The 13,968-nt window shown below is 66.7% G+C and overlaps 2 protein-coding genes across 2 annotated transcripts in view; one reads left to right on the top strand and one right to left on the bottom strand.

Moving 5' to 3' along the window:
• Positions 1-511: 511 nt before the first annotated feature.
• On the top strand, positions 512-4,248 carry MIOX (myo-inositol oxygenase). The gene is made up of 10 exons (XM_085321951.1): positions 512-671; positions 977-1,203; positions 2,090-2,170; positions 2,279-2,441; positions 2,514-2,581; positions 2,695-2,804; positions 2,887-2,954; positions 3,444-3,493; positions 3,689-3,801; positions 4,007-4,248. Exons 1-10 carry the CDS (start codon positions 512-514, stop codon positions 4,113-4,115), a joined length of 1,149 nt encoding a protein of 382 aa, XP_085178077.1. The 3' UTR covers positions 4,116-4,248.
• A 248-nt stretch (positions 4,249-4,496) lies between these two features.
• Positions 4,497-13,968, bottom strand: part of LMF2 (lipase maturation factor 2) — a 12,599-nt gene continuing 3,127 nt past the window's right edge. The window contains exons 3-15 of the mRNA XM_085321952.1: positions 13,397-13,650; positions 11,383-11,411; positions 10,738-10,934; positions 10,212-10,390; positions 9,731-9,869; positions 9,165-9,299; positions 8,773-8,878; positions 8,108-8,204; positions 7,343-7,525; positions 6,835-7,003; positions 6,340-6,451; positions 5,771-5,879; positions 4,497-5,647 (exon numbers count right to left, since the gene is read on the bottom strand). Of these exons, the coding sequence (XP_085178078.1) occupies positions 5,300-5,647; positions 5,771-5,879; positions 6,340-6,451; positions 6,835-7,003; positions 7,343-7,525; positions 8,108-8,204; positions 8,773-8,878; positions 9,165-9,299; positions 9,731-9,869; positions 10,212-10,390; positions 10,738-10,934; positions 11,383-11,411; positions 13,397-13,650 (2,057 nt within the window). The 3' untranslated portion in view covers positions 4,497-5,299. The remainder of the gene's footprint in view (positions 5,648-5,770; positions 5,880-6,339; positions 6,452-6,834; positions 7,004-7,342; positions 7,526-8,107; positions 8,205-8,772; positions 8,879-9,164; positions 9,300-9,730; positions 9,870-10,211; positions 10,391-10,737; positions 10,935-11,382; positions 11,412-13,396; positions 13,651-13,968) is intronic.

Genomic DNA, 13,968 nt, shown 5'->3' with positions numbered 1-13,968 from the left:
GGACCTGAACCCCCTGCCCCATGGCAGGACCCACACTGCCCACCCCACGCAGGACCCAAACCCCCTGCCCCACGCGGGACCCACACTGCCACCCTCTGACCCACAGCCTGTGCCCCATGGTGAGACCTGCACCACTTGCTCCACAGCTGGGCCAGCCCCATGGTGGGACCCACAGCCCAGCTCCCCCCCATCCAGCACCAGGGCTCAGCCCCTGGCACCTGAGTGCACCCGCCACCGTGCTCGCCTCCCCACACCGTGGACCTATGTGCATCACCCCGTGCTGTGGGGCTCGGCCCCAAGCATTGCACTGCACCGTGGGGCACAGCCCCGAGCATTGTCCTGTGCCTGGGGCTTGGCCCCAAGCATTGCCCCACACCATGGGGCTCAGCCCTGAGCATCCCCCCATGCCATGGGGCAGAGGCCCCCAAGCGTTTCCCCGCACTGTGGGACTCAAGCTCCTGAGCATTGCCCCACACCGTGGGGCCCAGGCCCCTGAGCATTGCACCACACCATGGGGCTCAGCCCCGAGCATCGCCCTGCGCTGTGGGGCACAGGCCCTGAGCATCGCTGTGTGCCAGGGGGCTCAGCCCCGAGCATCGCCCTGCGCCGTGGGGCACAGGCCCTGAGCATCACCACCTTTCTGCCCCCCGGCTCGGGCCATGTGACCCCTGGCGAGAGGGACCCAGCCCCACGGGACCCCCAGCCCCATGGGGCACACAGCCCCACAGGCCGCGGGCCGCCTGGCCCCACGGGGACCCCACAGCGATGCCCCGTCCCACGGCCCGTCTGCTCCTGCGCCCGGTCCCTCCCCGCGCTCCGTTTCCACCAGCTTCGGGGCAGGAACCGCGGAGCAGCCGCTGCCCCAGCCCCGCTCAGCGCCGCTCAGCACCGCTCAGCGCCGCTCAGCCCCGCTCAGCCCCGCTCAGCCCCGCTCAGCGCCGCTCAGCACCGCTCAGCGCCGCTCAGCGCCGCTCAGCCCCGCTCAGCCCCGCTCAGCCCCGCTCAGCGCCGCTCAGCGCCGGCCGGGCAGTTGGCTCCTCGCTTGCCGAGCGCTGGAAGCGGCCCTGGGCCGGGCTGCGAGGACGGCAGCGCAGCGCGCCCAGCCCCACTGATCCGCCCTCGCYGCTCTTGCCGCAGGGAGCCGACTGCCATGGGGCGCGGCGGCCGGAGCCGGGGGCCGCGTCCGGGTACCGGAACTACACGGTGAGACCGCGACCGCCGCCGCCGCTGAGGCTGCTCCGACCGGGCTGCACGGGGACGGGCGTGCTGGGGGTCCGGCTGCACGGGATGGGACACCTGGGGGTCCGGCTGCACAGGGTGGCACACCTGGGGGTCCGGCCGCACAGGGCCGGGCACACCTGGGGGTCCGGCCGCACGGGGCCGGGCACACCTGGGGGTCCAGCTGCACGGGGCCGGGCACACTTGGGGGTCCGGCTGCACGGGGTGGGCACACCTGGGGGTCCGGCNGGGCCAGGCACACTTGGGGGTCCGGCTGCACGGGGCCGGGCACACTTGGGGGTCTGGCCGCACGGGGCCGGGCACACCTGGGGGTCCGGCTGCACAGGACCAGGCCGGGCACACCTGGGGGTCTGGCTACACGGGGTGGCACACCTGGGGCTCTGGCTGCACGGGGCCGGGCACACCTGGGGGTCTGGCCGCACGGGGCCGGGCACACTTGGGGGTCCGGCCGCACGGGGCCGGGCACACTTGGGGCTCCGGCCGCATGGGCTGGGCACACCTGAGGGTCCGGCTGCACGGGGCCGGGACCCCTGGGGGTCCGGCTGCATGGGCCAGGCACACCTGGGGGTCCGGCTGCACGGGACCGGGCTGGGCGCACCTGGGGGTCTGGCCGCATGGGGCCGGGCACACCTGGGGGTCCAGCCGCACGGGGACGGGACACCTGGGGGTCTGGCCGCATGGGGCCGGGCACACCTGGGGGTCCGGCCGCACGGGACCGGGCTGGGCGCACCTGGGGGTCCGGCTGCACGGGACCGGGCTGGGCGCACCTGGGGGTCCGGCTACACGGGGCCGGGACCCCTGGGGGTCCGGCCGCGCTCTGGCGTCTCCCGCAGCCTCCGCTGTGCTGCAGCAGGGGCAGCTGCTGGACCGGGTCTACGGCACCTACCTGCTGATGCACACGCACCAGACCGTCGACTTCGTCCAGCAGAAGGTACCTGTCCCGCTGCGGCGCCGGGACATGGCCAGGGCGCTGCCGGGGCAGGGGGCCAGGCCCCCGCGGGCGCTCGCCCCGCCGACCGCCCTGCCGCCGCCTCCCCAGCACGCCGAGTACGGGCCCTGCTCCCTCCGCAAAATGAGCATCATGGAGGCCTTGGACCTGCTGGACAACCTGGTGGACGAGTCCGACCCCGACGTGGACTTCCCCAACTCCTTCCACGCGTACCAGACGGCCGAGGGCATCCGCCGGGCGCACCCGGACAGAGGTAGGGCAGCGCCCGGGCCGCCGGGGCCGTGCCCRCGTGCCGCCGTCCCACGCGCTCTCCGCTCGCCCCCAGACTGGTTCCACCTCGTGGGGCTGCTGCACGACCTGGGGAAGGTCCTGGCGCTCTTCGGCGAGCCGCAGGTGAGCGGCGGGGAGGCAGCGCCTGCTGAGGGCTCCGCGGGCAGCCGGCACCTCCCCTGGCACCGGCCCCCGGCGCCGGCCRCCCCGCGGGACGCTGTCGCACCCCTCCGCAGTGGGCCGTCGTGGGGGACACCTTCCCCGTGGGCTGCAAGGTGCAGCCCTCCGTGGTCTTCAGGGACTCCACCTTCCACGCCAACCCCGACACCAGGGACCCCCTGTACAGGTGAGCCCCGGCCCAGCGTCCGGGCTCCCTGGGGCCATGGGTCGGGGCCCAGCCCCAGCTGCTGACCGGCTCCTTCCCCCAGCACCGAGTTCGGCATGTACCAGCCTCGCTGCGGCCTGGAGAAGGTGCTCATGTCCTGGGGCCACGACGGTAAGGGACCCGGGCCGCCCCGAGCCGCGGCTCCCGCCGCGCTGGGCGCCGGGGCCCTGCGCAGGAAGGGGACACCGCAGCAGTGCTCAGCAGCCCGCCCGCCCGCTGGGCGCCCGCGGGACTCGGCTCCGACGGTCCGGCAGCCCCTGGGCGAGGGCTCTGCCCCGGGAGCCGCGGGCTGCAGCCGCACGCGCGCCCTGCAGCGCTTCCCGGCACGCGCTGGAAGCGCTCCAGGGTCCGCAGGGCAACGGGCACCAGCGGGTGCTCTCCCCGCGGTGCCAGCAGCCTTAGCGCTGCCGGCCCCGTTACTGGGGCCTCGGATGCGGCACGAGCGGACTTTCCCCTGGAGTCTCCGCGCTTCCAGCCCCGACGCATCTGCTGCWGCAGCAGCTCCGGGTGTCCTGAACGGAGCTGCCCCCAAACACAGCCGTGCGCGTGCTGCGGCTCGCTGCCGTGCCCACGCGGCTAAYGCCCACGCTCTCTCCCCAGAGTACATGTACAAAGTCATGAAATTCAACAACTTCTCCCTGCCCAAGGAGGTAAGCGGGGCTGGGGGGCGCGGGACGGACACCGGGCCCCACGCCACCCAGTGCTGAGCCTGCACCCAGGGCAAGGGGGCTGGGGTTGGCCCCTGCTCTCGGGCAAGGSGGCTGTTTCCCCCCGTTCCCTGGCTTGTCCGGCTGCGGAGCCCGGGAGCACCCCGGCTGCGCTGGCACAGCCTTGCCCCCCTCCAGGCTTTCTACATGATTCGCTTCCACTCCTTCTACCCCTGGCACACGCACGGCGACTACATGCACCTCTGCAACGACGAGGATCTCCGGCTGCTGCCGTGGGTCAGGGAGCTCAAGTGCGTGCGCCCGCCGGGCAGGGGCAGCGCGCGAGCGTCTCCCTCTGCCACCGCRGCGAGGGGCCCCAGGCTCACCCGAGCCAGGCGACAGGGAGGCGGGGTGCACAGAGCCAGGGGGCTGGGGCCAGGGGCTGCCCTGCCGGGGGTGCCAGGGCCCCAGGGAGGGCAGAGGCCCCCAGCGCTAACCCCACCCTCACTCCCACAGCAAGTTCGACCTCTACACCAAGCAGGAAGAGCTGCCCGACGTGCAGCACCTCCGGAGCTACTACCAGGCGCTCATCGACAAGTACTGCCCCGGGCAGCTGTGCTGGTGAGCCCTGCGCAGCCCCCGCCAGGGCCCAGCACTGCCGCCCGTCCCGCTCACCCCACACGCGGCCCCGGCCCCCGAGAGCACCCACAGCCCAGCGGGGCGCCAGGGCTATCGAATAAACCTGCTTGTCACACGCAGCCGCCCCAAGTCGCACTGTGTGGCCCAGGGCGCTGGGGGCAGCCCCTAGACCCCCCCAGCTCCCCCTCTGCTCTGCACAGGGGCTGCCRGCCTTTCCCCCCTTCTCCTCTGGGCCATCCCTGGAGCAGAAAGGATGAGAGCTGTAAGCCTGGAGATGTGGTGTGCCAGTACCAGAGCCAGCCCCGGGGCAGGAAGAGATCCCTGTGCCACACCCTGGCCTCTATGGCCCCAGAGAAAGGCCTGGGGCTGGAATGTCAAAGGCTTTATTTAGAAAATTATAGGAAACCTCTGTGCTCACTGATGAGCTGATGGGAAGCACGTTACAGCCAGAGCCCTCCTGCCGGGGKAGGTGGGCAGAGATGGCTTGCAGCCACGGGCACAGGCAGCAGCTCTGAGCCGCCCCAAGGACTGGGCCGGGAAGCAGCCAGGCAGGGGCAGCTAAGGCAGCAGAGGGGGCTGGGGGAACTCGTGCGCAGTAGAGCCAGGAGACCTTGTGCTGTGGTGCTGCAGCCTCCCCAAAGCCGCTTCTGCGCAAGAGAAGAGCCCTGCTGCGCTCGCTGCCCCTTGCGCTACGGCACAGCCCACCGCAGGACCGAGCAAGGTGCAGGGAGGCAGAGGCACAGCTCCAGCCCCACGCACAGGGGAAAGGATGCTCAGCCTCCGCTCTCCACGTGCTGCAAGGCTGTGATGGAGCCTGCCCCCTTCTCCTGCCCGGCCACAAGGCCGGAGCAGGTGGCCCAGGGCAACTGCCGCCCGTGAGCAATGACCATGTTGTGCATGAAGGCACCGGCAGGGGAGAGAACAGCAAACTCACCCGGGGCGGGCAGCGTCACCGCTGCGGCAGGGGTCAGTCTGCTGCGTCCCCGCCAGCACGCAGGAGGGCAGGGAGCTCTGCCCCAGGGACGCAGGCTGCGGCAGAGATGGGATCCGGCTGCCCTGCGAGCACAGTGCTGAGAAGAGCCAGCCGGGGAGAGAGGAGGCAGCGGGGCCCAGAGCCAGTGATGGCAGTCAGTGCTTGGAAGACAGGTCCTGGGCCGGTGGCTCCAGGCATTACTTCTTCTTCTTGCCGCGGAGGCCATCGGCATGGCTCTCGCCACCCCCCCGGGCACGGCCCTCGGCTTTCTCTTCTGCCTCTTTGGCTTCCTTCTTCTTCACCTGCCCGTTCTTCTCGCTGCCCCCTCGGTCCGCAGGGTCCCCCCGCTTGGGGCCTTTGTGGCGGCCCGGGGGTGCGCCCCCCCGGGGCCGGTGGCCCAGAGCCCGCAAGAGGCAAATGGTAGCTGCGATGAGGTACAGGGACCAGAGCACAGTGGGGCCGGAGTAGGGCCGGCTGTGCTCACGGACGGACTGCAGGAGCCAAGGCAGGAAGGCGTCCGTGGGGCGCTTCAGAGGCGTCTTGTCCTGTGGGGGCAGGAGCACAGTCAGGGCTCCCTGCACCCGCGGCTCGGAGCGTGGCACCGCGCTGCTCCGGCACCGCGCRCTCACGGCAGCCTCGCAACGCGCGGCACGGCGCGAGGCCCCTACCTTCAGCCCGTGCTGGTTCAGCAGGTTCTCCAGCGTGGGGTCACCCAGGGACACGGTGGGGAAGAACTCCTGCACGTGCTGTCGCCGCCACCACGGTGCGGCCCCCTCCCTGCAGGGCAGACAACCTCAGCGCAGAGTCCCAGACACAGCCCCGAGTCCTCCTCCCTGCACACGCTCTGCCCTCCCACCCCACACAGGAACAGGGCAGCTCTGCCCACAGGGCCAGTCCAGGTGTCCGGCCTCCCTCCAGGCCTGCTGCAGCCCAGGCAGCACTGGCTCACCCTCCCCAAAGCAGAGGGCTYGGGGCACGCTGCCTGATGAGCTACTGCCCATCTGCAGGTGCATGCTGTGAATTAATGAGCTCATTAGCTAGGTGAAAAGCAGCTCCCAAATCCAGGTGTCACATTCCAGCTGTCTGAGCACAGTCAGTGCCAGTGACTGCACTACCCRAGCGGTGGTGCGTTGTCACATCAGCTTCAGATACCAGAGGAATGAAACTCCTCTCAGCACCGGGCTGCAGCATGGTGCAAGGCAYGGAGCCACGCGTCCCAGGTCCTGGCCCTGCTCACCTTGCCTCCGCGCTGTCTGTGAACCAGTACTTGTAGAGCTGGGCGCGGATGTAGACAGGMGGCTGCGAGCTGAACGGGTACTTCGACTCGTCAGCTTGCACCAGGCGGATCACTATTGGAGACACACAGTGTCAGGGCTCCAGGATGCCACCCCGCACTCCCTGCTGCAGGGAGACACCCCAACCCRCAGCTGGGCTGGAGCCTGCAGCCCCTACATCCCAAGGAAAGGCATCAAGGGAGCCGGCAAACCCACTGCAACTGGCCAGTGATAGCCCCCCAGTCAGGGTGAACAGAGCCCAGCCTGCTCCTAGGGGGTCACCAAACCCTTGCTCACCCCAGGCAGCCCCTTCCAAGCAGGACGGAGGTTCCCAGTGCAGCAGAACTGCTTGGTCCGAGGCTCACGGCTGCCTCTGCTCCTGCCCTGCCATATGACAGGGTGCCAGGCCTGGGAAAGCTCCCAGCATTACCTGCCCGGCAGCCCCCAGCCCCACTCACCTTCCTTCCTGCCCTGCAGCAGGCGGTAGACGAAGCTGGTGAACCAGGGGCTGCTGCTGTGGTGCGCCAGGGCCGCGAACCACATCTGCCAGTCGAGACGGGGCTGGTGCGGGGCAACCACGGGGGGAGCTGTGCTGAGGTTCCCCGGCTTGTACATGAACTCGATCTCCTGAAGGGCAGGGAGCAGAGTGAGATGGGGCCTCCAGAAACAGGGACGGGCACTCCCGGGTCTGGATCTTCTTTACCTTCAAGATCTCGGAGGGAGCAGAATCGCCATCTCCCCAGACCTATCTCCCTCGTCTCCAGAGATACTATCTCTTCCCAGAGGAAGGATCTCACCCTATGGATGATGGCCACATGCCCCAGTGGAGACCAAGCCAGTACGACAAGGCTGTTCGGCTCTGTTGGAGTCGATTTCTCTGCTCCTACCATCGGCTATCTGCAGGCACCCCACACGACTGCCCACAGTCCAGCTCCTCTCCCTTTCAGCGTGAAAACGGTGGCTCACCGTCCATATCCGCTTGTCGTAGCTGCCCTCCAGCACCACTTCGGGCCGCCCCCCGACGCCCGTCATCCTGCGGAAGAGCCCGTAGGAGTTCACCACCTGGAAGCGCTCGACTGCGTTGAACATCTGGTGGATGCCAGGCCACAGCTTGCCATTCGACTCATAGTCTATGTAGGTGAAGGGCACCTGGGGAGCAGCAGAGAGCGGGTGGCTGCGTCACTACGGATGGAGAAGGGAGTTGAGCAGGGATCTGAGAGACTCGGCAGGGCTGGAGGGAGCCAGTCTGTGTCTCCCACTTCTGACACCCTAAGGCAAGCGCATGCTCCAGGAGCGGAGCGGAGGGCTGCTCCACGGCCCAGCAGCGACACACCGTGGTGAGGCTCGGACAGGCTACACGACCTGCCGTTGCAGCCGACTGTCCTGGCAGGCTGGGACACCTCGTCGGCGCGCACAGCTCAGCTCCCACTGCCCTGCCCCTCGTGCACAAAACCATCCTGGCCCCGTGGCCTGGCTTGGTTAGGGCACTGCCTCGTGTCCAGAGGTGGTGAGGGAATGGGGACCGCAGGAACACTTACAGCTCACACACTGCCGCCGCTGTCCCACCATACGGCYTGGCCAGACAGCCCAGCGCTCTCCCCACAGCCTTTGCCATCTCTCCAGCCTCCCTAGCACTGGGCCAAGCAAGGAGGCCTGACGCTGCTGCCCACCCGCCCCGGCCCTGCGCTGTTGTCCCTGCCCTCCCTGCTCCAGACGTTTCCCACCACTCACCAAGCTGACAGCGAACATCCCCATGGTTGCTGTGGCAAAGACAGCCCACTGCAGCGTGGCCCAGAGCTTCCAGAAGAAGCCACGAACACAGACACACCTGTGAGTAAGGAAACAGGTCAGCACACATTGCTTCAGGGCTGCACAACCCCTAACTCTGTGTTTGCRTGGAGGTCTCAGCTGGCTGCCACACTGTGGGAACGAGACCTGAGGCAACCTCTAGGGCGGAGGGACAGTACATCCCAGCCCCATCCCAGTATTCCCAGCGAGCCCAGGGCTCCCGCTGTGAGCCACAGTTCAGGGTTGCTCACGTTGCAGAGAGCTCAGCCCTACTCCGACTCTGCAAGGGAAAACTCTCCCCAGCTCATCCAGCAGCCCCCTCACGAGGGGCTCCCACCCTCACAGAGCACCAGGACCCAGCCCTCCACATTCACCTGGTGCCAAGTGTCCTGTGGCAGCACCCACCGCGCCAGCGAGGTCCCAGCGTCCCTCCAGGCATGCTGTGCACCCCAGCTCCGATCACACCCTCAGGGATGGCACCCGAAGCGGCGTCAGGCCACCCCAGCCATGCAGGGGCTGGCTGCCCCATTCCTGCTCCCCTCCAGACACAGCAGAACTGCCCGGTACGAGACCCAGCACCCCTCTCTGTTGCTGGCGCGGTTGCTCACCTGTACATGGCAGACAGGATCTCCCAGGACAGTGAGAGGAAGCCCAGCCCCACTAGGGGCAGAGTCACTGCCTGCAGCCACTTAGTGAACTCGTGGTACGTGAAGGCTAGAGTGGAGAGTAAAACCCACRGTGGTCAGAGAGCTCCCGGAGAGGAGAGAGGACCCATTCCTGCACCAAAACCATGGTGGGGGATGCAGGCACCAAGTGGCACTGCAAGGCGCGTGGCTGTGCTAACGAGCACRGCCTGGCCAGGCACTGCTGCAGGGCCACGAGACAACAGACTGGCAACTCCTTTGCCAAGGTGATTTCTGCTAGAGGTCATCTTGGCTGCCAGRGCAGGGTGACGGCTGCCAGGGCCCCCACCCCACCCCAAGACATGGCTGTGACATACCTACTTTGGAGTCCAGCAGCTTCTTCTCCCAGTTGATCTCCAGGCCAAAGTAGTGAACGCTCCAGTAGATCAGTAAGCTGTACACAGTCAGCTCCAGCAGCATGCCAAGGAATGACCGCAGGCCAGGAGGCCAGGCTACAGGGCAGAGAGGGGTGAAGTGAATACCAGGAGCTTATGAGGGCCTTAGAGCTTGACCCACTGTTGTAAGGAGATGCACAACCTCACTACAAGTGCCCACACATGGCAAAGGCAACCAGGCAGAGCTCTGAGCACATCCCATCACCAGGGGCCAATGTACTGCCTCATGGCTTCCCCAGCTCAAGCGCCCCGTGGGCACAAACCCCAGCCCCAGGACTGCACGAGGTGGCTATGCTGGCTCTTACAACACCTAATCACAGGGCAGCTGCAAGGAGCCCACACAGACACAGTCAGAACAACACCCCTCACTCAGTCTCTGACGGTGTTCGTCATCAGTGACAGCAGCCTGTCTGCCCCATCCCATGCATGGCAGAGAGGAGATCCCACCTCCCTGAACGGAGTGCGAGCCGAGAGGCCCAGGGACTCACTGCTGGCGTGTCTCCTCTTACTGCGCCCCAGCCAGCGCCCCACRTGCTCCTCGTCCAGCAGGGAGAAGGCCAGGACAATGGTGAGTGCATTGAAGAAGTTGTAGTTACCCGTGAGGATGATAAGCACCTGCAGCAGAACCTGGGAAAGAACAAACACAGGGCTGGGGGGCCACAGCATAGAGCTCACTGCCCTGACCTGGGAGCAGAGGCCTTCAGGCACCCAGGGGTGTGAGTAACCTAGGGAAGACCCAGACACCAGCAGCAACACAGCCATCCCAGTGCTGGGCTCCTACAGCTGGAAGCACCCAGGAGGGGCCCKGCCTGCAAGGCACCATACAGCAAGATGCCCACCCAGCTGTCTCCCCTTTCCTCCAGGGAGGGCAGTGGGGTACCCCATAGCATTTCCCTGCAGCAGGGACTGGACGAAAACCAGACCATCCTTTCGCTAGCAYGGCCAGAAGGAGCAGCTCTGCCCACACACCTGGCTGTAGAAGGCAAAGAGCCGGAGGCGGCGGATAGGTGCAAAGAACAGCAGCGGGATGGCAATCTCGATGATGTAGGTGGCCACCACGCTGAACTTCTGGACCCACACAGGGAGCTGGTGGGCAAACCAGGCGACTGGCATGGGGATGCACTGGGTCTCGTAGTGGTAGGTGAGAGCTGGGGGGGAAAGGGGACAGTCAGGGGTGCGAAGAGGCACGTAGGAAGGCCAGCAGCAGGCACACAGCTTGGAGCAGGCAGATCCCCCCCCACAGACCTGCACTGCGTGTGCCAAGCAGAGGAGCTGGGGCTTGTAGCGGCTGTCCAGAGCAGCCCTGAGGGTAGGATGGGGGCAGTCATCGGCACTGCCTGGAGAGCCAAACCCCACAGCTGCTTACAGGGCAGAGGAAGCATAGCTTGACATYTGGGCCAATACCTCTGCCCCCTCTGCCTTGCTGGAGCGCCCTGAAACACGCGGCGGGGCGTCCCAGGGTCCGCAGCTGCGCTGAGCCCGCCGTGCTCCTCACCTGTGAGCCCCCACCACGTGGGGCAGCGGCTGGTGAGCTTCACGACGCCGGAGGCGAACATGAGGCGGAAGAGCAGCCAGCGCACCAGCCAGAAGGTGACACTGTCGTGAGCGCGCCAGGCCGTTGAGCGCCACTTCAGCAGGTGCAGGGGGGCCACGAGCACGGCCAGGAAACCCGCTTCCAGCAGGAGGCTGTCCCTGCGGGAACACCAGGCGGTCCCTCACTGCTGCAGCCCCCACCCACACCCTGGGGCCAGTGAGCTCCCGCCAGGGCTGCGCTGCGACTAAGACCCCAGGGGCTGCCTTGGGGTGGCAACAAGCTGGCTAATCTGCTACCTCCTTCCCCAGGACAGCAACCCAGGTCACGCCAGCGCCCCGACAGGACACGGCCCTCCTGCCTGCCCTCCCCAGCCCCCTCAGGACCTGGGGCTTGCGCAGACCTCCTGTTCWTGGGGCACAGGCACAGCTGCAGCAACGCAGTAGGGGTAAGATAGTTTTGCCAACCCAGCATGGAACAAGCCCYGCTCTGAACCATGAGGCTGTTCCCTCCTGCCACACACCCAAAGCAGCCATGCCCCATCCAGGACTGATGCTCGGCTCCGGAGGAGCAGGCTTGTTGGGAATGCCACGCTGGAGGCTCACTTACCACTGGAAGTACAGGAACACCTGTCCCACCTGTGGGGAGACGGAACATGGAGTGGATTAGCAGGGCTGGGAGGCTCCATGCAGCGGAGACGCTCACACGCTTTTGTTCTGGACCCTTCCCAACTCCTACCCCATGGAGARGGAGTTAGGAAAGCCGATGGGCAGCTGTGACTTTCTCCCGAATGCTTTCTTGGCAGCGATGCCAGCTCCTTTCCCATGACTGGCCATGAGCCAAACTCAACAAGCAGAGCTGTGGCCTCAACACGCTGCTGAGAGTTGCTGTACCAGGACACCAAGGAGGCTGCCGCCGCCCAAGGCAGAGGAAAGAGGAGGATGCTCCCAGGTGACACGTGCTAGCAAGGCACCAGTGCCAGGAACCACAGACCGAGACAGGCTCAGTTCCAGTGCGTGGAGCTGTGCTCCAGGCRTGGAGATATCACTTTGTCAGCACCCAGCAATCTCCTGGCAAGCRGGAGGGAAGAAGGATGGGGGGCTGCCTGGGGAGCCCTGGGCAGCAGGTCAGGACTGGTAGGGTCGCAGAGGAGCCCTGTTGCACACTGGCTTGCTGCACGGGTGCTCCCAGCCCYGGGGCTCTGCACCTCCTGTCCCCAACACTTCAGTCAGGCCTAGAGCGAAGCACTGGCAGAGCAGCACTTGACAGCAAACCAGGCTGCAAACCCTGCTCACACCCAGCGCAGAACACCACAGGCATGGGTCAGGGCCTCTCAGAGCGGAGGGAGGCTTGGAGCTCCAGGCAGGAAAAGAAACTTTCTTCTCCAGCATCACCTTAAAAGGGAATTGTTAGGGCCTGGCACATCCAGAGCTGGGAGGAGGCAATGCTGCGAGCACAGAGCAGCGCAGCACCCTTGGGGTGGCCCTGGTCACACCAGCAGGACTCCCTGCCCCAGCAGAGTAGCATTGGGGAGACGGGAGCCCCTGCAGACAGGAGCCCCCAGGGCCGCCCATTACCCAGGGCTTCCGGGCTCTGCGCAGCCACCGCTTCTTCCTCTGCTGCGGATGGACAGCAGTGAGTCATAGCCAGAGCCCGGCTCCCACCCTGCCCCCCACCGTGGGCCTGACACAGAGGGGCCAGGCCAGGGCAGTGGGGCTGCCTGCACGAGGGGAGCATGGGGAACCGCTCACATCAGCTCTCTGCGGGCATGGGCGCCCCATGCCAGGGAGGCTTGGGCAGAGGGGACGGGGCAGGGGAGGTAACAGCACTGCAGTAGCAGCTCGCTCCAGAGAAGCCTCTGACCACGGGAGAAACCCACCTCTCTCAGYCCAGCCGCTTTGCTTCCCAGCCCCATTCCCTGCAGCTGTCACGGCTATGACAGAGACCGTACCCAAGCCCCAGCAAGCAGAAGACCAGCAAGAGCCGCAGCCACTGTCCCGGGCTGCTTTCCTGCTGTGTTGCCAGGCAGGACCTTGGGAGAGCTGCTGCTGTGCAGCACTCCTGGGGTTAACACAGCTGCCTGACCCAGGAGGGATTTCCAAGCACAGCTGGTTTTCTCTTTTATTTCCCCTGGTTTCAGAAGGAACTGAAACCCTCCTCCCCCAGCAGCCTCCTGCCTCTCTGACTCACTCAAGCTCCTCAGCACAGGGCTGCCAGGCCCTGGCAACGAATGCAAACGGCTTGCAGGGAGGAAGGGTTTGCGGCTGGTGGCACTGAGCTGCTGTGAAATCTGCCACAAGAGTGGGAAAGGGACCAGGTGCTCCAGTAGCCTTGCTCAGCCTAAGCTCAGGGACTGCCTTGTGAGGCCACAAACAACCAGAGGACTGAGCTGTCCTGCCAAGTCAGTGTCGCAGGAATTGGCTCCAGGCCCTAACCCCAGGGAAGGTCTGAGATGGAGGCATATCTCCCAGCAAGGGTCTGAGGGCTGGGGAGAAACCAGCACCGCGCCCAGTCTTGAGAGCACACGGGCAAGGGGAGTCAAACGTGGTCAGGAGCTCATAGCAAGAGCTAACATGAGAAAGCTGCCCGTCCCCAGCACGCTGCACTTGCACTGCGCCCGTACCTGATAGATGGAGAGATAGAGCACCCAGAGCAGGGCAAAGATGAGGCTGTCCCGTAGGGGCTCAAACACCATGGCGCYGAAGGAGGCCAGCACGCCGGCAAGGCAGAGCAGCTCCATGCCCAGCTCTGTGTCCAGGCCCAGGCTCGGGCTGAGCCACAGCAGCGTAGGGAAGTCGCGAAGCTGCTCCCAGAGCCCCTTCCCAGTGATGCGCAGCACCTTGCGAGCTGGCAGGATGCCATCTCTCCCGTACAGCCCTGGGGAGGGCAGGGAAGGACGGTCACAGCGAGGTCACGGGACACACGGCCCCTCCAGGGAGCCTCAGCCCCACGGGATCCCTCCTGCRCCTCCTCAGAGGCACCGCGCCGTCCCCCGGGACTCGGCCCCTGCGCGCAGCAAGCTCTCAGGCTGCCTCGAGCTATGCTGCCTGCTGCCCACAGCTCTCCCCTCGGCGCCCGGCGGAACGGGGCACCCGAGCGCGACCGCGCCGGCGGGCGGGGGCTCCCGCGGAGGCGCCCCGGGGGCACGCCTGCCTCGGAGGGTCTCCGGGCCTGGCGCGAACGGGGCCTGCTCCC

Source organism: Rhea americana, unplaced genomic scaffold (assembly GCF_003343005.1).
Source record: "Rhea americana isolate MKP2758 unplaced genomic scaffold, rheAme1 scaffold_731, whole genome shotgun sequence".
Classification (NCBI taxonomy): Eukaryota; Metazoa; Chordata; class Aves; order Rheiformes; family Rheidae; genus Rhea; species Rhea americana.
The sequence above is the reverse complement of the archived record's forward strand: the minus strand, read 5'-3'. Positions and strand labels throughout refer to the sequence as shown.